The following is a 23,734-nucleotide window of genomic DNA, read 5'->3' as shown; positions in this document are numbered from 1 at the left end:
ACTAATTCTGAACTTTTTTGTCACAGTCATTATCCTTATGTTTGGAAGAAAAAGGAGGACGCTTGCAGGCGTCAGAACACCATCCCAACTGTCAAGTAGCCTATGTGTTGTGGAGCCTCTTTGCTGCAGGAATATACTGGTGCACTTCATCAAATGTATGGCATCATGAGGAAAGAAAATGATGTGGGTTTATTGAAGCAACACCTTAAGGCATGTGTAAATAAGTAAAAACTTGGGCATGTATTAGTCTTGAATATGGACAATCTGTAAATGAGTCACAAGGTTACTTACGGACAACAAAATTAAGGGGTTGGAGTGGTACTCATGAAGACTTAACCATAGAAAATGTGTGGGCATCACTGAAAATGGGCGTGAAAGCAAGAAGGCCCATAAACTTGCTCAGCTTCACCAGTTTTGTCCAAGCACCACAATTCAAGCTTGAATCCATTACGAGGTAAGAAAAGTTGCAGTTCCTAAACTGACCTCTGGGGGTTGGTGCAAAAAACGAGTCGTTCTCTATTGACTCCTGTGTTCAAATGTTCAACTTTGCAGCAGAAACAAACATGACATATTTATCCATGGATAGACTTCACATCCATGACAATTGTACTACATTAGGTAAAATAATAGAAAACAACAAACTTATGTATGATTAGGAGCATGGTCTTTAAGTGGGCGCAGCCATTGGCTAGCTTTGCTTGAGGTAAGCGGTAAGTAGCAGTGCTACAACAGCGCATTATTTTGAGACAACATAGCAGAATTATTTATATTCAAAAGAGAGTATGTTTAGTCGTGCTGTTGATTGTACTAACAGACCACTACTACTGGCTGTCCCACTGCAAACAGATCATTTCAGGACCCGTCCAAGCAAACGCCTACTTAGAACCACAGTGAGCTTTCCTAACTGCAATAGTCTAACTCTGCGAGCTGCAGGCCGAGTGACTTCAGTTTTGGTAGCAATCATGGATGTAATTTTGGTGAAAACACATGAAATGAGGATGCTTGATAGATAGATTTGATAAGTATGAATGTAAAGCGTAGATATTAATGTAAAAGTTTGCATCGTACGTTGGTATAAGCTATGTCAGCCAACCTAATATACTTAACCGTGACTGACACATAAGGTGGCTCTATTCCATGCGGTTTGAGCCCTGCTTGTTTTGCCCATTTGGAAGATTCAACACAAGGAAAAGGAACCTTTAAGATCACAAAACCTATGGGTACCATAACTGAGTTTTGTCCAGTTTTTCTTAGACAGTCTATGATTGTATGAGCCAAAATTCCAGCAAAATATTGTAAGAAGCGTCTTGAATGATACTGAAACCTTTTTGAGCCAAGTTGAACAGTTAGGTATTTCTGCCAAATACTAACCAAGGCCCAATCTCAATACACCCCCTACTTTCTTTCACTAGCCCTACTTTCTACCACTAGCCCTCCCTCATTACCACTACCCTTAAAAAAGAAGGGACAGATTTTAGGGCACTTGAAATCTTCCCAGGGGCCTGTCCCAATACACCCACTACTCCTACTTTCAGCACCACCCCTAAAATAAGGAAGCTGAGAGCCAAAAGCTGTTTTAATTTCAGCTGTGGCGCTGTTAATATGCCACTTTATTACGTTTTAATATTTTTTTAGGCGTAAAAGTAACCGTTAAAATCCCCAACCTGTGCTCAGTTTATCCAAATAACGGCTGTTAAGAAATTTGACCCAATGTTTTCGGAGATGATAAGAGCCGCCGGCTCGGAGCAGCAGCCGGAGTACAGACATGATCGCCCTGCGCCGTCGTCCCGGGGGAGAAACCTGCAGCTCTGTGGAGAATTACCGCTGGCTGAAATAAATCATTTAGGAAGGTGGCTCAGTTGGTAGAGCATTCGCCCATGAACCTGAAGGTCAGTGGTTCGAACCCTAGTTCCTCCTGTGTCCACCAAAGTGTCCTTGGGCAAGACACTGAATCCCCCGGTTGCTCCCGGTTGTCAGGCCAGCGCCGTTGTGTATGGCAGCTCCGCTGACAACCGGTGTGTGAATGTGTGTGTGTGTGGGTGAATGTTTGCAGTGTAAAGCGCTTTGGGGCTGAGTACAGCTGGAAGGCGCTATATAAGTGTAAGCCATTTACCATTTACCATAAATGTTGGTTTAATAGATGAAATCTAACAGTTGTAGCTACGCCTGTTAAGAAATTTGCTCCGAAAATTTCGAGATTTCTGCCTGCCGGCTTCGGAGCTGATTTATGGGTCCGCGTTAAATCGACGCAGAGCCTACGGCGTAGGTTACGTAACCTACGCCGTAGGCTCTGCGTTGGTGTAACGCGGAACCATAAATCAGCCTTTATTCTGGCGTGATCTTCGCAACAACGGGCAAACGAGTGATTATGTACATTCACTGAGTGAATATTATGAAAGAAAAATATATATGTATATCTGGCTAGAAATGTAATCAAAATGCATTTTTATGCAGAAACTAACTCAAAAATATTGATTTTATTCACAAAAAAATAAGAAATGTCCGCAAATGACGACGAAAAGCATTCTGGGAAATTTTTCTGGCCCTAGATCAACTAGTGTGCATCGGAAATCCCTCGATCCATAGGGACAGATTCATAGCCACTACACTAGTTTTCTTCACTACCCCTAGGTGAAAAGAGGAATTGGAACACCACTACCCTCACGGGAACGCGCAAAATTTAGGGGTAGGGCTGAAAACTAGGGGTAGTGGTAGTATTGGGACAGGGCCCAAGTATGCAAAACTCAGGCTTTGAAGAAAGTGATTCTTTTAAAAAGTATTGAGTATTTAAGAATACTGGAAAAAACAATTCTTAAAAAATCATCTCCCTCATCGTTGTGATTTTTAACAAAAAAGAAAAAAAAAATTATGAATCTTGAGAGACCTTAAACGGAATAAGTTTTATCAGACATGGTGATCCTGTGGTCATGGGGGCCCTGCAGGCTTGCCCCTGTTGCCTGCAGGGAGGGGGCGGGCCTTGCTGGTGGGGGGTTTCCTCCCGCCCTCTTCTGGTCCTCCGTGGGGCTGTGGGTGGCCTGGGTTCGGGTTTCTTCCTTGTCGACTTCTGGTCTCTCGGGTATCGTCGTTGTGCCCTCCCTCCTCCACTGTAGTTGCAGTTTAGGTAAAACCTTGTTTTCACTTTACGCACACACAGTTACACAAACATACACACCTGCTCACTCACCTACATACTCACCCCACAGATAATCGCAGTAGCCTAGTCTGGATTCAGTCTCAGAGGCCTGAAATGGTTGCTGTTTGACGCTTTTCCACTAGTACCTACTCAGTGCGACTCGACTCGCCACACCCCGCCTTTGCGCTTCTCCACTACGGGTGGAGGCGGGTGGAGGCGTGCAGAGTTGATACTTTTTCTGTATCTATTCTGCCGAGGTTCTAAGCGGCTGAGTCGGCTTGTATCTGACGTCATCACACTACACGCCACCGATTGGTCGGGGGGCAGGCCCGTCAGACGTTTGAGTCAGGACACGGGAATCAGCGCAAGAGCGGCTTGCGGCTTCTTCATTTTATTTGACAGGCAATGGCAGCGCAAAAGACTGTTTCGTGATCCAACTCTGAGGTGCAAATGTTCATAAACCTGGTGGCTGATGAGAGAATTAAAAAAGGGATGTAGACGGGCAGTTTTTTTCTCAGCTACTCGCGGCTCCAGCTGATTTCTGATCAGCGCCGACGCGAACAAACGTGTTGCGCAATCGAGTACGTCACAGCAGCTTCACCCCAACCTGCCCACTTTACTTTACTTCTCACCTGGCTGTGGAAAAACAAACGGGGACAAAACGGGTGGAGCCGGGATGAGGCGTGACGAGCCGTGTCGGGCTGAATAGGTACTAGAGGAAAAGCGCCATAATACGTCACAGCAGCTTCACTCCAACCCGCCCACTTCTCATCTGGGTGTCTAAAAACCAACGAGGACAAGGCGAGGCTTGGCGAGTCGAGTCGCGCTGAGTAGGTACTAGTATAAAAGTGCCATTTGTGTCTCTGACTGTTCTCGTGTCTGTTTTTTTGTTTTCTCTCTTACAGATTTCAAAGGCTTGTGTGCCAATTGTGCGTTTCCCTGTGTTTCTCTCATTTCAGACAAGCAGCGGATGCCACCCCTCACATATGTTTATATTAATTATAAAAAAATGTGTATGTGTGTATATCCATCCATCCATTTTCTATACTCGTTATATCCTTTGCAGGGTCACGGGGGTCTGCTGGAGCCTATCCCAGCTAATTTTTCAGGCGAGAGGCAGGGGTTACACCCTGGACAGGTCGCCAGTCCATCGCAGTATTTATATATTTAAAGGGGACCTATTATGGCATCTAATACCTATTTTAAACAGGCCTTGAATCTCTTAAAAACAAGCTTTTGATTGTTTTTGCTAAATAAATTAGAAATTCAGCCTCTGAGCCATGTCTTTATCTTCCCATTCTCTAACCTCATTATCTATGCGGGATTCTGAGTGGGCGGGGAGGCTATGATAATGAGGCTCTGTGCTGATTGGCTGCCTGAATGACGCGATACACCGCTATGAAAAAATGGCGGAAGCTCCGGCCGGCGGAGTTAGTTGTGGGCGTGGTTTCACGCATCGGAGGCCAACCTATGTAAATCGCGCCCGTCGTTACGTATAACGATGGGAGCAGAATCTGAACGGCTCGTAGAAGCCACATGATGACGGCTCATCCGGGCGGCTGTACAGACTTCTCTGAGTTGGCAGGCTGAGGGGAGACCACTTTATATATGTTAAAGCAAGAGAAAACGTGTTTTTCATAATAGGTCCCCTTTAAACTATAAACAACACACATTTTTACACAATTTTCGCCTAAATGATATACTATCTTTTAGCCCTGTGACATCTAGGAACATCAGAGATGCAAAATACAAAAACTGGAATACTCACAGGACCATCAGGAAATGATCACATTTTAGCTTGAATGAATGCTTCAAAGGTCCCCTTTAAGATGATACCAAAGACAATATAGTAAAACATTGACAGATATCCTGTACATGAGTCTAAACCAGGATATGCACCAGCATCCAAAATGTAATTTTTCTGAAGGGAAGATCATGAGCTGATAACTATGATACAGCTGCCACTCAGGAAGGGTTATCGTACCAAAATATCATCTATAGACATGGATCTTTTCAAGTAAGTTTTGTCACCTTGAGTGGTACTCAGGGGCGAAAATCCCGGGGGGGACAGGGGGGACAAGTCCCCCCCATTAGTAAAGCTATCCCCCCCTAGAATAATTTGAGACAGAATTAATAATTTTGGAACAATGAAGTAGTATTTAGTAGTGATGCACCAAAATGAAAATTTGTGACCGAAACCGAAATCGAAAATAATAATAAACAGTAAAATCTCATTACACTTAAAACAAGAGTCATCACCAGAAAAATAACTTGTTATTTGACAATTTTCACCAGTTTCAAGTAAATTTTCACTTGAAATAAGTAGAAAAATCTGCCAGTGGGACAAGATTTATCTTATAAGCAAAACAATCTTGTTCCACTGGCAGATTTTTCTACTTATTTTAAGTGAAAATCGACTTGAAACAGGTGAAAATTGTTGTTTTTTTCTTGTCTTGTTTTAAGTGTAATGAGATTTTTTTTTACTAAAAATGAGACATTTTAACTAGAAATAAGACAAATATTCTTGTTAAGATTTTGGGTTTTTGCAGTGTATTATGTCAGATGTGCTGTATTATTGCCACCTTCCACCTAATCCCATTGTTTTGTATTGCTCTAAGAAAGGTCTTCTGCTTGTTTGCGAGATAGAGATGAAAATGTCAAAATGCTGTATTAAAGGAAGGCTAAAACTTTTATTCCTTGTCCCCTCCTGGATTTATTCTCTAAAATGTTACTGTTTATTGTCCCCCCCAACTATGAGACGGGATTTTCGCCCCTGGTGGTACTGACAAGTGAAAATGTTGGGCTCTGGCCCATGGACTATCACTGTAGCCTTCGTGTGCCCGATGGCGCCCCCTGTCGGCGGGCGTCGGTGCTGCAGCGGCGCCCCCTGTCGGCGGGCCGCGGTGCTGCAGCGGCGCCCCCGCATCATTGACCGGCCCACCGCCGCCCGCAGAGGCTGCACTCAAGTTCACAAACCGCTGGCTGGGTCTGAGGAGAGTTTGGCTTGTCTGTCCCACTATGAGATATGCCTGAAACATTGCTCTCTCTTCAGATAGTCGCGCCGACTTCAGGTCAGTTTTAACTTAGAGTTCACGGCCTTAGATATTTAAACATTTAGACTTTTTTTTAATTGTCTGGCTCTGTTTCTTCATCCAGATATATATGTTTTGTTTTGTTTTTCTTTTGATGGCGCGGTCTAACCAAGATGGATGTTTGCTGTTTGCCGGCTGGACACTAGATAACAGCTTCAACCACTAAATGTAGACTTTATTACCCAACCCGCCGGAGACCCCTTTTTACCAGTGCGTGGATGTAGCTGAATGGGCCGTTCCCATCCCAGAGGTCACCCCTCCTAGAATGAACATTTTCCCACTGGAGTTTCGGTAAACTTTTCCCAGCATGTCGGGAGTGGTCCGCACCCTGAGCCGCTGCCTGCTGCCGGCCGAGGCCGGCCGGGAGCCGGGCGGCCCGGGCGGCAGGAAGGAGGGCGGCAGCAGCGGCCGGGACGCGGCGCAGGAGCGCGAGGCGCGCCGCCGCAGCCGGGAGATAGACGCCATGCTGGCCCGGGAGAGGAGAGCCGTCCGCCGGCTGGTCAAGATCCTCCTCCTGGGCGCCGGGGAGAGCGGAAAGTCCACGTTCCTCAAACAAATGCGCATCATCAACGGGCAGGAGTTTGACAAGAAAGCGCTCCTGGATTTCCGGGACACTATCTATGAGAATATACTGAAGGTAAGAAAAAAAAGTTTCATGGAGGAGAAAGCAAAGCAGTCATGCAGCCTGAAATCAGTGCTGTCAACTAATATGTTCCCACATCCCATAGAAGGAGGATTTCTCTATACCAAAGTAATGAGTGGTGATGCTTACTATGTTGATTTAGGTATTCATTTAATTGGTGATTTGATTTGATTATTCAAGGATGAAGGAAACATGTAGACTGGACCTTTTTTTTTGTCTTTCTTTCTTATTTCTCGAGGAATCTTTGTTATCCCCATGGAGGCAATTTGTTTTACTGGCAGTCTTATCTCTTACTTCTTGCTTTTATTTTATTACTTTAAATAATCCTTTGAGGGTAGGCAATGAATAAACTTTGCTTCAGCCTACACCTTTTTCGGTCTAGATGTTATTTGTATACTGGAAACTTTCTTGTAATGTTTTCTTTGAACAGTGTATTCGCTTCCTTATTGTCATTTTTATTTTATTTTTAATTTTGTAAAAGCTATTTTGATGTTTGTCTTATTTTTATTCTTTTTTTGTGATCTCGTGACCGAAAATGAACTAAACTAAACTAAACTAAACTTAAAGACAACTCTAACAGCTCAAAGATTTGTTGACTACTGGGTAGGAAATATTCTATTAAGAGTTTAAGGGATTAGTCATTTAATTGAGCGGATAAAGGCTTACCAGGAGCTTTATCAGTTACTGCTGATTAACTTTAAACTCATTTTTCAAGTCAGCAATACCACAGTTCAATTGCAGTTACTTAGTTGTAAGATGTTGGTTTTTGTTATTGATCAAGATGAGAAACCGAGGGAGCCTGTATCAGGTTTGATTTGCTTTTCAGACATTCAAACAAGCAGGTGAGTACTTTGGCCTACTTTAGCAGGCTATAAGATATTTTTTCTTCCAATGCTCAAATAATTTATTGATATCTCAACACAATAAGTGCTTATTTAAAACATATTGAAATAACTAGTTGCAGATCCATACTGTTTCCATCCACAACTGAGTTTCACACACTCAAACACTCGTAGAGGTCTGTTGACACAGTGCATATTTCTATCCGTGTGTGTGTGTGTGTGTGTGTGTGTGTGTGTGTGTGTGTGTGTGTGTGTGTTTGGAGTGTGCGTGTGTTGTCCCTTTGTTTGCTGTCATGGCTTGGCCTCCTTCACCAGCTAACAATACCAGACTATTCCTGCGGGATGAGCACATCCGCCCTGAGTGCCACACAGCCCAGACAAGGATGATAAGAGCCTGCACTCCGGCACAGACAACACAGTATCCACAACCCTCCCCCAAATACAAGCATACAGATATGGTCCTGTCCCAGGACTGATCATGAACGCTGTCCTCCCCCACACTTTGCTGCTGTTCCACGTAAAGTACACAAAATATGATGTGCAAGAGCTGAGATATGAAGCAACCTATACCGAACTTGATTTATATGTCCACGATTTGCTCTATTCACATACATTTAAATGAACTCCAAAAAAAATATGATGCCCTGTAAAAAATAAATAAATAAAAAAATAAAAAATTAATATTTTACCAAAACTGGCAGGAAGGCAGCATTTCAGATTTGTATTGCCCTTTAAAAATGCATGCCTTTTTAGAATTTGATGCCAGTACTGTATGTTTGATTAAGAAAAAGGGAAGGAAAAGGATGCCCCATGTTTATTACAATGTTGCATCACCTTAGCAGAAATTACTGCACTTTTGAAAGCAAAACATTTTCTTCTTGCTTGACATAAAATCTCTGCTCTTCTGCAGTTCAGGATCATATGTTTTGGCTCATAATGCACCAAATGTTTCCACTGGGGGACAGGTTTGGACTCAAGTTTGGCAGATCAGGGATATACGTTTCTTGTATTGCTGAAATAATCAAGGCCTTCCCTGATAAAAAAAATATGGTATAGGTGGCAACTTGTTGCTCAAAACGAAAGCAAATGGTTTAGGATTAATTCTTCCTTCACAGGTGTGCAAAGTACTCATGGTGCACATTATTAATGCACCACCAGTAGTTTAGTTTAGGAACTTTGACAAAATCCTCAGTGGCCCTAGCCTGGCCAGCCTTCCCAATTTCTCTCTTTGATTCCAAGAATTAGTCTGGATTCAATGTTGTACATCCAAGCAGTAGCTATGGACAGAGAAGAAAATGCCTCTACAGGCAAATGTATATGCATACAAATAGTCAGAGAAATAAAACATGCAACGTAGGCAGGGTGACAACCAGGCCAGTAAAGTAATCCAAAATGGCGTGCAGTGGGGTAGGAACACCGGTGAAAAGCTGTTACAATTCTGGATCCATCTCGGTGGTTATCGATTGCGGCTCTTGCAGGCTCCTGTATGAGTCATAACAGCCACCCCCTCCCATTGTCATTGGGTTGGTACATTCTGTACCGGTGTAAGTGGCTGTGAATGGGAATGGAGAGTGGGTGTAGCTAGCCAGGCTAGACCGGTCCAGCTCTCGGTTTTTGATTCGTATCACCTCCATGTTTTTCACTTCATCTTACATTAGCTCAGACTTAGATTAGCTATGTTTCTGGTTCTTTTTTGTACATGGTGCTTTCTTGACATTGTTGAGATTTAATTTTCAACTATGGACGAACTGTACATATCGATTAGGCTGTTCGGTCAATTGAGTTTTAATAATGATATTTTTCTCCCAACAATGACAAAAAATAATCTCATCAAGAAGGAACAATTATTTTGCCACATAAATCCTGTCTTGTCTACTGATTGATACGCCCACTTCAGGCATCGACTCCCACGTAATATTGCTTTCACAGTGGTTTAACTGGCCAAAGAAACATTTGAAGGGATTATTACGTTTGATAAACTTATGCAAAATACCTTAAGATATAGTTAATCTTTGCAAATAATCACAAGTTTAATGTTTACCAAAATAATTGTGACTATTGATGGTCTTTTTATCTCCATAATTGAGCCGCCACTCTCACTGACAGGATTTTTTAAGATTGTTCCCATGTTTCTAATGCAGATCTTCCTGAGGGTTTGAAGATTATCATCGCAGAGCTTTCTATGGATTTCCAGTGTAGATGTAGAAACCTCAGATGTTATCATTTTGGTTCTCCAGAAACAATATTTGTAAACTGTTGAACTATTTGCTCATACAGTCTTTCACGGGGTGATGAAGCAACCTATTTTCATTACCACTGTGTCAAGTACTGCAGCTTTGTCAAAGCATTTGTCTTGTCTTGTATGTTTTTGTATTTTCTTTGGGGGGGGCTCATGTGCCCTAATGAGCTCTAATGTGCTGACTGCAATAATATTAGAGGTTGAAACAAGGAGAATCTACTTATCAATGAGACACAAGGTCCATATAAGGTGACATAATCCACATACAGCAGTCATTACCCACCATGATGAGAATACAGTTATCATTATAAAGATGGCAAGTGTCCCTAAATTTCATTGACAATAAATGTCTCGGTCAATGAAACAAATTCTAAAGCTGTCTTCCAGCTGGCTCATTTTGTCCAAGGTTCAGAAAATCTCAAAGTATTCGCATTACATTGCTATAGAGTTGAAAGGAGCGTTCGGTAATTATTTAAATTAAAGATTCATCCGCATCCATTTCATATGTTTGAGCTTTAAAAAGGAAGAACGTCAAAGAACAATCATCCCAATGCACAGATCCATAAACCAATGTTCTTTAATTTAATCAGGCTGTCTAAAAATATTGCTACAATGGAGAAAGTTTTGCAAAAGGCAAACACTCTCAGGCAATATTTTGCTGACTGTGGACTGAGGTAAAACAACAAGAAAGGGAGCAGCGACACAGCTGTCAGGACACACGCAGGTGTGTGATACGGTTGGCTTAAACGGATAAAAACTGTAAATGTGGAGTACAGGTCAAGTTCTGCAGAACAAATCTTAGTAATATCAACCTTGAGTATAACTATCATCAACATGGAACAATGTGTTTCTCACACGATAAAGTAGAACCTTGAATATCAAGTATGGATTTGTAGAGCTGCTTTGCTCTTGGTCATCTAACTCTAACAAGCTGGGCCTCTTCATTAAATAACCACAACACCACATGGTTAGTACTTTTCCACCTCTCTAAATGGAGCATGTGAAATTTCCTCTCTCATCTCTCATAGCCCCATTGTTCCGTTGTTGGCTTTCTTGAGCTGCTTTGAATTATTTGTCTTAACTCTGTTATTTAAAGCACTTTTGCTGTTGTTGTCGTTGTCACTTAGCGCTCCAACCTTTTATAGGGACTCTGCGGGTACAAAAAGCAGGCATCGTGTCATCAGTATTTATCCAGGAAGAGAGCTATTTCATAATTACTGCACAGTGATAAGTGAAACAGACCCCAGACGTTCTTCGCCAGCTGCTGGAAGCAGCTTTTCATAATGCCTTATACCTTTTTACTGGGGTGACTTGTTTGGGGCTTGTTTTGGGTTTTTTTGTTTTCGTGAAAGACCAGATGATTTTCCTCCAATGCAGTCCCTGCAAACAGCAGCATCACGGGCTGTTTTTTGAAGCTGCCTTGCACTGTTAAATTGATCTTTCTTCCTTCAGTTTATAATGCTATTAAGAAATGGCAGTTAACAGGAATGATAGCGGTCACGTTGAGGACAATTTTCAATGAAATGCTCCTGAAATGAATACAAAAGCTAATCCAATTCTCTGTTTAACAAAGTCTGTTTTTTTATTTGTGATGTACTGTTCTACTGCGCAGCCACCCTTGCAATGATATGCACTCACCTGCGTCTTTTATTATGTAAACCTGGTATACCTAAGAACGTGGTGAGTTGACCCACAAATAAACATTGAAGTCTTAATATAGCTGCTAGTTTGTTAACAAAATCCGAAAGTAAACATGACATGTGCATGTAATTCATACCATGATCAGACATAGAACAATACACAAATAATCTATTACTCTTTCTCATACTGAATACGCAAGTGACTCATGACCAGCTCAGTCAGGACAAATACAGTGCCTGCAAATATGATGTAATCATGTGATATTTCTTGACTGTGCAAGCTGACTATGATCACCTGATTGTCCCTGTAAAAAAAAGAAGAAGAAAAACTCAGATTTTTGTGAGGGCGCTGTATTGCCTTCCAAATTCAGGCATCCGATGGTAACGTGTCTTGGTTGAACTTTGGTAAGGCGTCTCGGTGAGGCGTCTTCCGAGCTGTTTGATGAAAACCTGAGCCCCATTCCCCGACTTTTATACAGACAAAGACAAGCCGGCAAGAAAACAGGCAGCCGTTTCAGCGTCTGCACGTGCAGGAAGGGAGAGAGAGGGAAATTAATGTGAAGACTCATGCAGCAGATTGTAGACTTCAGAAATGGGGCATGTGGGTTACAGACCATAGTGTGGATATGACTCAATGCTCGCTCATGGTGACTATTGGTGATGCATATGTGTCTGATTATTGTAATGTGTGCGTCGTCGTGTTAAACAACAACGTTGAACGTCCTCACTTGGTAAGATCGAAAGCATAAATTCATTGAAAAAAGGTCTCTAATTTAGGATTAACCCCTTAAACACGCACCACTGAGTCATTGAGGACATCCCAGTCAGACTGCACACAGACAAGCTCACACTCCGCAAACATACATACATCATCGCCGCATTAATGAAAGAAGCCTCTTTTTTTCATGTTTTTTTTCTTTTTTTTTTCCACACACACCTCCTGTTGCACACCCATCTGTCGCAGAGGGAAATCTTTCTTTACATTTTCTTCTGTTTGGGGTTTTGAAAGGATTTCCTGGACTTTGTAAAGAAGAAGTTGACCTGGTTGTGGCGATGTTAAAGTTGTGGGTGTGTTAAGCCTATTGAATTAAGCTGTCAAATATACTTGACTAGACTTGACTATTGCAGAGGGATTAGGTGGTCATGATGACTCATTGACAGAGGCACCACGCGTGTATACACACATCGCTTACCCTCCTGTGACCATCTCAACACTTTGTTCAAGATAATTTCAGTCTATGAGAAAAGACATCAAGCAAGCAGGCTTTAATAAATTTAATAAATTGTTGCACTTTAAATTGCTATGAAATATTGTGTCCTTCACATTGGAGTAATGTTTCATGGACTAAGGTTGTTCTGATTGTATCAGAACTGATTTGTCACAATGCTTTAGAGTCAAAAGATTGTATAGTTAATTTTTTATTTTTTTTTCGGGGGTGGCGTTTGCAGAACTCCTTCAGTTCACATGTACAGTAGACAACCATCTGAACCGCAAAACAAACTGCAAAGAAAGTGAAGGAACTGGCAGAAACTATAAAAGAGGAAGCACTTCAGCTTACAACAGCAACAGGTGGTGAAAAAACCAGCTGTCAATGCAGCAATGTAGTCAGCTGTAATGTAGCTTACATGCCATTTCTCTACAAATAACCATGCTTCATCTGAATTTTAATTTTTTACAATAACACAACTAATAATAGTATCATGAAACAACAAAAGCAAGCAAATACTTGACTAACAAGTATGACTATGCAATGTTTTTCCTCTCTGCAGGGCATGCGAGTGCTGGTGGATGCCCGGGACAAGCTGGGCATTAGTTGGCAGAGCTGCGAAAACGAGAAGCAGGGAATGCTAGTGATGTCGTGGGAAGGACGTGTGGGCGCCTCGGGGGTCGAGCCCAGTGAGTTCCAGCTCTACGTGATGGCACTGAGCGCGCTCTGGGCCGACGCAGGCATACAGGCGGCTTACGCCCGACGTTCAGAGTTCCAGCTGGTGAGTAGATTGGAGATGGGGCTTCCAGTCTTTCTCGCTTGACATGACTATTCATTAACATCAACATGTCCTCTTGACCTGATGCGAGGCCATTACATGCTCTATCGTAAACAACTATAGTGGTTGCTGTTCTTCCTTTTAGATAAGGCCCGTATAATCATTTTTTGGGATTGCCACATAGACGGGCCACAAAGTCCAACTAAGCAGGACCTTGCATGCCCACGAAATCCAAAGCAGGAAATCAGTGTAGAAGAACATCTGGGGAGAACATCTTTTGTTTTAAGTTTTAACATTAGTTTGGATATGTTTTGGCTCAAAACTGACTTTGCTAAAGTTAGAAAAAGCTCATAATTAGGGCCCGAGCACCTTCAGTGCGAAGGCCCTATTGTATTTGCAGGAATTATTAGGGCCCGAGCACTTGCAGTGCGAAGGCCCTATTGTAATTGCAGGAATTATTCTTCTTCTTCTTATTGTTCTGACAAAAGGAAGGCCTTTTTGCCCCCCTAAACGTGCCCAAAAAGTCACCAAATTTTGCATGCAAGTCAGGCCTGGCGAAAAATTTGATATTTAAGGGTTTGCATTAATGGGCGTGGTAAAATGGCTCAACAGCGCCCCCTTGAAAACTTTGTGCCTCAAGCCCCACAATGCGGTTTGTCGTACATGCACGAAAATCGGTACACACCTGTATCATGGGACAACTTAAAGAAAAGTCTCTGGGCGTCATGTCGAGAAACCGAACAGGAAGTCGGCCATTTTGAATTAATCGTGTCACTTTGGCGCAATTTATGCCATTCCTTCGGCAGTTAATACGGCCCAAACCATAACGTGCCCCCAAGTGTGTTATACATCAAAATGTGCGTCTTCATCCTGCGACAACACGCATTACTTTTCTCTTTCAAAAGCGTTACCGTGGCGACGCTAGACGCCAAAAAGCGTGCCCACCCTTCATCTGGTTGGTTCAGACCGAAAAAACTTTGCGCCTCAAGCCCCATAATACGGTTTGACGTACATGAACGAAAATCGGTACACTCCTGTATCATGTCTTAACTAAAAGAAAAGTCTCTTGGCGCCATGGCCGAAACCGTACAGGAAGTCGGCCATTTTGAACATTCTGAATTAATCACGTAATTTTGGAGCAATATATGCCATTCCTTCGAGAATTAATACGGCCCGAACCGTATCGTGAACCCAGATGTGTTATACATCAAAATGTGCGTCTCCATCCTGCGACTACACGCATTACTTTTCTCTTTCAAAAGTGTTACCGTGGCGACGCTAGACGCCAAAAAGCACGCCCCCCCTTCATCTGATTGGTCCATATTTGATAGTTCCCCAAAAGGCACCAAAATTGGCACGCAAGCCAGGCCTGGCGATAAATTTGATATTTCATGGTTTGCATTAATGGGCGTGGGAAAATGGCTCAACAGCGCCCCCCGGAAAACTTTGTGCCTCAAGCCCTACAATACGGTTTGACGTACATGCACGAAAATCGCTACACACCTGTATCATGGCACAACTTAAAGAAAAGTCTCTTGGAGCCATGGCCGAAACCGAACAGGAAGTCGGCCATTTTGAAATCTGATTGGTCCATATTTGATAGTTCTCCAAAAGTCACCAAATTTGGCATGCAAGACAGACTTGGCGATAAATTAGATATTTCATGGTTTGCATTAATGGGCGTGGCCTAACGGCTCAACAGCGCCCCCTAGAATACTTTTCTCTGCCATAACTTTTGAATGGTTTGACATAGGAAGTTGTGGGTGGTGTCATGGGACGCTGTATGGAGTCTTTGAGCTTCGTTGGCCTTAATTAGCCCCGCCCCTTCTTCTGATTGGTTGTCCCGATTTTCTGCTATAACTTTTGAATGGTTTGACATAGAGAGTCGTGGGTGGTGTCACCAGATTCTGTATGGAGTCCTTGAGCTTCGTTGGCCTTAATTAGCCCCGCCCCTTCTTCTGATTGGTTGTCCCTTTTTTCTGCTATAACTTTTGAATGGTTTGACATAGGAAGTCGTGGGTGGTGTCATTTCTGATATGCTTATGGGGGGCGGTGGCCGTGAGTGCGAGGGCCCGTTCATCGCTGCTTGCAGCTTTAATTCTTCTTCTTCTTCTTCTTATTGTTCTGACAAAAGGAAGGCCTTTTTGCCCCCCTAAACGTGCCCAAAAAGTCACCAAATTTTGCATGCAAGTCAGGCCTGGCGAAAAATTTGATATTTAATGGTTTACATTAATGGGCGTGGCAAAATGGCTCAACAGCGCCCCCCGGAAAACTTTGTGCCTCAAGCCCCACAATACGGTTTGACGTACATGCACGAAAATCGCTACACACCTGTATCAGTACACAACTTAAAGAAAAGTCTCTTGGCGACATGGCCGAAACCGAACAGGAAGTCAGCCATTTTGAATTAATCGTGTCACTTTGGCGCAATTTATGCCATTCCTTCGGCAGTTAATACGGCCCGAACCGTAACGTGCACCCAAGTGTGTTATACATCAAAACGTGCGTCTCCATCCTGCGACAACACGCATTACTTTTCTCTTTCAAAAGCGTTACCGTGGCGACGCTAGACGGCAAAAAGCGCACCCACCCTTCATCTGGTTGGTTCAGACAGAAAAAACTTTGCGCCTCAAGCCCCATAATACGGTTTGACGTACATGAACGAAAATCGGTACACACCTGTATCATGTCGCAACTTAAAGAAAAGTCTCTTGGCGCCATGGCCGAAACCGAACAGGAAGTCGGCCATTTTGAACATTCTGAATTAATCGCATAATTTTGGAGCAATATGAGCCATTCCTTCGAGAATTAATATGGCCCGAACCGTAACGTGCACCCAGATGTGTTATACATCAAAATGTGCGTCTCCATCCTGCGACTACGCGCATTACTTTTCTCTTTCAAAAGTGTTACCGTGCCGACGCTAGACGCCAACAAGCGCACCCCCCCTTTCATCTGATTGGTCCATATTTTATAGTTCCCCAAAAGGTACCAAATTTGGCATGCAAGCCAGGCCTGGCGATAAATTTGATATTTAATGGTTTACATTAATGGGCGTGGCAAAATGGCTCAACAGCGCCCCCCGGAAAACTTTGTGCCTCAAGCCCCACAATACGGTTTGACGTACATGCACGAAAATCGCTACACACATGTATCATGGCACAACTTAAAGAAAAGTCTCTTGGAGCCATGGCCGAAACCGAACAGGAAGTCGGCCATTTTGAATTAATTGTGTAATTTTGGCGCAATTTATGCCATTCCTTTCGGCAATTAATACGGCCCGAACCGTAATGTGCACCCAGGTGTGTTATACATCAAAATGTGCGTCTCCATCCTGCGACTACGCGCATTACTTTTCTCTTTCAAAAGTGTTACCGTGGCGACGCTAGACGCCAAAAGGCGCGCCCCCCCCCCTTCATCTGATTGGTCCATATTTGATAGTCACCAAATTTTGCATGCAAGCCAGGCTTGGCGATACATTTGATATTTCATGGTTTGCATTAATGAGCGTGGCCTAACGGCTCAACAGCGCCCCCTAGAATTCTATTCTCTGCCATAACTTTTGAATGGTTTGACATAAAGAGTTGTGGGTGGTGTCAGGGGACTCGGTATTGAGTCCTTTACCATAATTGGTGAAAATTAGCCCCGCCCCATCTTCTGATTGGTTGTCCCTATTTCCCACTATAACTTTTGAATGTTTTGACATAGAGAGTAGTGGGTGGTGTCATCTGACTCTGTATTGAGTCCTTGAGCTTCATTGGCCTGAATTAACCCCGCCCCTTCTTCTGATAGGTTGTCCGATTTTCTGCTATAACTTTTGAATGGTTTGACATAGAGAGTCGTGAGTGGTATCATTTCTGATATGCTTATGGGGGGCGGTGGCCGTGAGTGCGAGGGCCCGTTCATCGCTGCTTGCAGCTTTAATTGGAGTTGGACTTCACCCTTCTACATCGTAAGGATTATGTTGGAAAGTGGCATTTTCCAGATTGTCTGTGTACCAACTCTTTAATTCCTCTTAACTCTTAACCTCAACTCCTAGACTAACATGTAGCGTAAGTTAGTGATTTTTTTTTACCTATAATCAAGCTTCATTCTACTGGTTTAAATGATTCAGTTTGACATTCTGCTGACATCCAAATTTTCATGCATTGTTATACGTAGCAGCCTGCAGCTCATTCTCATCGCAGATAATTCACTCTCACAACAAACTTGAGTCATACGTTTGTTTGTTTTTAGTCCTTGGCACAAATATGAGGATCATTCAGATAAGGTTATCTGTTGTGCAACAACTCTTGTGCTACGACAACAAGAGGCGCGCCACATGAGGTCCAAGTTCCCTGTACTGGAATCAATAGATTAAAGGGTGGAGGAGAAAGTCAATAGATGAAAAGCAGTACTAAGCTGTTTTTGCCAATTTGTAGGCCATTTTTTCAAATAATTTTTTTTTAAATGTCTCAACCAGAAAATAGCATGAAACCTTATTATAATAAGGCTTCAAATGCAGCCGTTTCAGGCCGAACCATTGGACTGTGAATTGATGAATACTGTTAAATGCCCCTTTCAGACCTGAAATATGTAACAATAAGCCTGTTAAAGCAATCATATAGTGATTAAGATATTGATGGCTTTCATATGAATGTTTCTTGTGTTTTGTTGACATGAGAGAAACAGTCTGCGTGAGATTGGACTTAGGCTGAGGTGAAACACCGAAGGCCTGTCGTAGTCAGAGTATAATTTAATAGTGTACAAGTAAGACATGGCTTTCTTAGATGTACTGGTGGTGGATAGGATCATCTGAAATGACCTCTTTTTACATGTTTAAGCTCATTGAAGAGTAGAAAAGGCTCTCATTGGGTTCTGAGTCGTAAAGGCTTTATTGCAGAGTAACAAGCTGTAAATGTCATTTAAACTTTACTCAGGGAAAACCAATATCTTTGGGGCTGCCTTCTGTGTATGTGTGAGAGGAGACGCTGCAGCTCTAAGACAACCTGTCCCATTCATTTATGTCAGGTGCTGTGAAAATAATGGTTGAATGCTGCACTAAATAATGAAAGTTCAGTTGTCATTCACGAGTGTGAAAACTGCTTTATTCTCTTGATTGTTACTCGAACGTCTCAGTGAAGCAAGGCAAAGCATTTTGTAATAAATAGTGTAATAACTATTCATGATCCCTCAGATATATTTGTGCTTCTGCCTTACCTCATTAGCTTGTGACCGACCGAGTGGATTTTCTGAAGTGATTTATCAGTTCTCCCCGAATGCCCTGAACGCATTCATTATACAATCTAATATTCCCAGATGAGGCCCTTTCCGAAGAGCTGAATCCTCCTGTGAATGTTTGCACGATAAAGCAGCCCTCAGTTTATGCTCTAAGAGTCATAATCAGTCAGAGCTTAGTCACTCGCTGACCTGATCCTTGAAATTTAATGTGTCACCGTATCCAAAGAACATCCACTGAGGGGCCTAGAGTCTGGCTGAGCACAAACATTCACTGTGTCGTGCCTCGGATGTCAAAAACAGAATTTTTTAATGCAGCTGGGAGCTTTTTTACTCATTGTTTTCTTCCTGTGAGCTTCTCAACCGAGCCCCCAAAAAGCCTTTTAATAAGACAAAAACATGAATACACTGTAGTAACATTATAGTCTGTGTATGTTTTTTCCCCCGTCTGTAAACTCCCCTGCAGTAGAGAGCAGCATGTATCTGCATGCTTACTGATATATGCCTATTTGCAATGATTATCTGATCTCAGATGAGCTTGTAGGGACTGTAACTGGATCATATCAGAAATGTTTCGACCTGTCAGCGGTAAAATACCGCTCGTTGAACTTCTCAGAGCTGCATCAGGAGAAGCTGCAGGAAGTATTCGTTCTTTTTCTTTTTTTTTCCTTTGGAGACTTTCCAAAGGTGCAATTATTTTTCTCTCGACTGAAAACGGAGTCGTTGAAGTGGAGCCCTGTGGCATTTCATCTTCCGCATCACATGCAGTGAACACGATCTGAAACAGCTCGTAAACTGGATTGTAATTCTTTTTTGCTTGTATCCCTGATGTTTTAAACACACACGGATAGCACACATCACAGAGGCTTCTTTCTTTTTTGAATTTGCAGCCAGTCATAGTGAAAGATGAAACATGGAAAATAAAGTGATGTTTTTATTGAAAATACCACAAAATGTTTTTGAAGCAGTGTTTGACAAAATGAAGTCTTTTCTCCGACGTGTTTTTCCACACATTGGATACTTAATAGCCTCATATAAAATGTCTGTAACATCTTCTGGCCTCTTACATACTTTGCTGATAGAGGGGTAAGGAAGTGAGACCAGATCTTTTTTTGTTAGTCATACCATCTTTTGGTTTCTTGCTTCAGCCATATTTAGGGAACCAAACAAATTGAGACTCTTAATAGCGGCACTCGCTTTAGTTTACAGCATAGTCTGTGTGAAACAGACCGGACAAACGTCTGCAAATATGCTGTGAAGGACCTAACAGCATGTTAATGGCACGTAATGGTTGAACAGAATGTTATGAACGACTGTTTACCACATTGTAAAGGCCTCCCAGCATCTGCATCAGCAGCTGGTCTTGTTGTCAGTCAGCTGTGCCTTAAGTATAGCAGCTACAGTAGGTTTATTTGGAGTGAACGGAAAGTGAAACGGCACCGTCGTCACTGCCTTTCAGAGCTATAAGTTCGACCTTTTGCCTTGTTACACCGTAATCAGTGACACAATAATCTGGAGTCAGGTGGAAGCCACTTCCTCTCACTTAACATACTGTGTGCATATGTGTTTGTGTGACACGCACAGCTTTAGGTCAGACTGCTCCGTCTTATCTTGAGTTGCTGCGTGATAAAGTTAGTGTGTTACAGCAGACATGATTTGGTCTTAATGGCCAGTCCACGTAAAGGGTGGATTTGGAGGTGCTTTCAATGCTCATCACATGTTTCTATTCTGTAAAAGTGCATCAATTCATACAGTTTTCATTTCAATGTGTACACATTTGGAAAGTTCATGTTACACAAAAGTTTGTTGAAAAAGTTTTTTTCATTATTTTGGTCCGATACCTTCGAGAAATGAAACACTGTTTCTGAAGAGGTTTTGATGTCACAAAACATCAAATTCACTTGCCTGATCTTTTAAACGATCAGCTGCTATAAGAAGGATGAACACGACCAGTATTAGCTGACATGAGAGAATAATTACAACCGGTCCAATGGAAAAGAAACATTCCCAGAACCATCTCTCCATTTTATTTTCCCTCTATACAGTACAACAGAAAGGAGTGGCCTTGTTTGCTTCTCTTCAAGGTTTGCTTCAATTTAACTGTAGTTATGTCTTCGATTACTTAAACTCTTATTAAAGCTGTGAGAGCTCCAGCCAGCCATGAGAACTTCTGTCTTGTTTAGTGACATTTAAAAGTTTGCTTTAGAGTCACATGACAGTTCTCTGACGCAAACAGAAGGTGGTGGCTTCACATCTTGAAAGAGCATTTTGGTACATACTACTAACATTAAAACGTCACTTAATTAAAGGAACGACTGTCCAAACTCCCAGACTCAAAGGCTTTCTTCAACATTTTTTTGGTATGGCGCCTGATAGTTTAGTTCACAGTGACTGAGTAAAATCTGAGCCAGGCTTTTGTGTCGTGCTGCCGCCCCAGCTTCTCCTCTCACACGGCGGAGACTGTGAACTTAGGTGAACCAAAGAAGCACAAGTAAGAAGACAAACAGTTATTTACAACACAGATCGTTTCGTGGGTAGCTGAGGTATATTTTTGGCTAGTCTCCCTCACTGCCAGTACGTTCAAAAGGATCTGGCTGCAGACTCCGGAGAGAGTGGAGCTGCACTTGGACCGGAAGCGTATGACCTCCACTCTCAAGTGGTTTGGGTTAGGGTTACATATCGTGGCACAATGCTCCATAAAGTGGAGGTCACGTGTTTCCGGTGCAGAGTGAAGCTCCACTTCTCCACAGTCTGCAGCCAGACCCTTCTGAGTGTATTTCAGGCAACTATAGTGTGTTTGGTTATCCTTACAGGAGCTGTTATATCAGTATAATGTGTTGTTACAAGGAAACTCTGACTATTTAAGCTCTAGGAGAACTTTGGTCTGGGAGCTCCTTTGAAGCTCTTTCCAGTCCAGCGTGAATGGCGGGTATCTTGTGCACGTCGCTGCTCTCTGTTGCATATATGTCTGAAAGAAGCTGGCAGTGAGCAGTTCAGATCAGGAGCCAGTCGGGAAGTCCTGATATTGAACGGCTCAGATCAAAATATGCCCAGTTCTGTCGCCCACCACTATCCCGCTCCTGAATCACCAGAAGCTGAGACAGTCACTCCCGCAGCGGACCATTCAACAGGTTTGTCCCGTATGAAACTCTCTCGTCCACTGAGTAATGATCACACTCTTGCTCAGTGATTCCAGTTTATTTATTATTATTTGGAAGTTGCTTCAATGGAAGCCTCTTTTGTGTTGGGGCAGTTTTAGATGACTGCATCAGTGTCACTAATCTGCAGAGAAATGTCTTCCACGTCTAAAGCTTTAGTGCAGAGTAAAATGTGTATAAATAGTAATGTATATATATATATATATATATATATATATATATATATATATATATATATATATATATATATATATATATATATGTCAAATATTTTTGATTAAATGAAGTCAGTTCAATCAATCCATGTTTACCAACACAGAATATTATATTAAAAAAAAAAAATAATTAAATCTATGTGAGACTAAATGAAAAATAATCTTGGGTTTCCTAAATATGAGAGCTACCACATTACTTCAGAAATTAATCATTTATGAACAGTTAATGTCCCTTATTATATTATAAATGCATGCACTGTTAAACCTGTTTATATTATTACGTAAGGTATCTGAATTTCAGGTCACGCATGCACATATACACCAAACTTTAAACTGTGTGGGACTGTCACCTCAGCATCTGCAGTTTTTTCTTTCACAAGTCCATGTTTTAAACCAAAACTTCCCAAACTTTAAGCTTATATATATATATATATATATATATATATATATATATATATATATATATATATATATATATATATATATATGTAGCAGACGTATAGATTTCTCTGTAACAACAACACAATTGTGTTACATACTTTGGCTCAATTGTCTGTCTCAAAACTGTAGTCCTTTGTTTTCAACTCAGCTGTGGTTGTAGGGCTTGAGAGGAAACAGGCATTGCATGGGGTGTGTGTGCGTGCGTCTGCGTGTTAGTGTGTGTGTTTGAGTGAGTGAGTTTGTTTGTTTTTTCCCTGCTATTCTGAATTTGTAAGTTTAGTAGTATGGCATAATTTGCAGCTCCAATATTTTCAATTCTGGGCATTGGGAGATGATGCAATCCAGACTTCTGTGATTTTCCTGCCATAGTTGACTATGTAGTTGCAAACCTTCACATCCCGTTTTTCTTCCTTGAAACACTGGAGGATACAAAATACAACGCTTGCCCGAAGGCATGACTGGCAGGCACTTTACCTGAATTTCAGTCAGTAAGTTCTCGGAATAGAAACTTTAAATTATTCATTAATGATAAGACATGCTTGAGTTTTGGTGTCTAGACTAATCAGTCTCCATATATTAGTAATAGGTAGAGATGTTGGGGGGTGACAAACTTGACTTCACCCCCTCCATAGAATCTGAGCCTACATGTGGAAGCTGGGGAAGATGCAGGATTTTAAGAGTGGCCGCAGGCTGGGCCGGCTGTGTGAGAGACAACTTCTTTCTGATCCTTAACTTTATCGGCGCCGGAGCCAGAAGAGACATGTCCCCATTCAGTTTTCCCAAAAGAGAAAAATATGTTTTAAAAAAAAAAGTTCTAATTCATCAATCCTTTCTTAATCTTAGACAATAAAAATCCTGATTTTCAAATACATCAGTTTTGTTCCAGCACCCCTACCATTCAACTGAGAGAGTTAGAAAACTTTTAGGACATGCGTTCAAGTCTTTGAATTGTGTCAGAAACCTTGGCATCAAGTCAGCACCAATCTTGACATTTTTATTCATTAAATTAAAAGGTATGCATCTTGAGTGATAAACGAAAAATATTATCAAGATAAGGCAAGTAAGTTTCTTTTCTTCTACTGACCTCTGCACAGAGCACTTTACGTAACACAGACCCCCTGCTGTCTG

At 42.0% G+C, this 23,734-nt stretch overlaps 2 protein-coding genes across 3 annotated transcripts in view; both read left to right on the top strand.

Moving 5' to 3' along the window:
- The window catches only part of brat1 (BRCA1-associated ATM activator 1), a 507,632-nt gene that overhangs the window by 385,972 nt on the left and 97,926 nt on the right, over positions 1-23,734 (top strand). The gene's annotated exons all lie outside the window — the stretch shown is intronic.
- The window catches only part of gna12a (guanine nucleotide binding protein (G protein) alpha 12a), a 36,526-nt gene continuing 18,886 nt past the window's right edge, over positions 6,095-23,734 (top strand). Inside the window, exons 1-2 of one of the 2 annotated variants that reach the window (XM_061719546.1) lie at positions 6,095-6,862; positions 13,360-13,578. In XM_061719546.1, coding sequence (XP_061575530.1) covers positions 6,533-6,862; positions 13,360-13,578 — 549 coding nt within the window. In that variant the 5' untranslated portion in view covers positions 6,095-6,532. The remainder of the gene's footprint in view (positions 6,863-13,359; positions 13,579-23,734) is intronic. The other variant, XM_061719555.1, reaches the window with a different exon arrangement.

Source organism: Cololabis saira, chromosome 1 (assembly GCF_033807715.1).
Source record: "Cololabis saira isolate AMF1-May2022 chromosome 1, fColSai1.1, whole genome shotgun sequence".
In the NCBI taxonomy this organism is placed as follows: Eukaryota; Metazoa; Chordata; class Actinopteri; order Beloniformes; family Belonidae; genus Cololabis; species Cololabis saira.
Note: the sequence above shows the minus strand (reverse complement) of the source record. Positions and strands in the feature narration are given on the sequence as shown.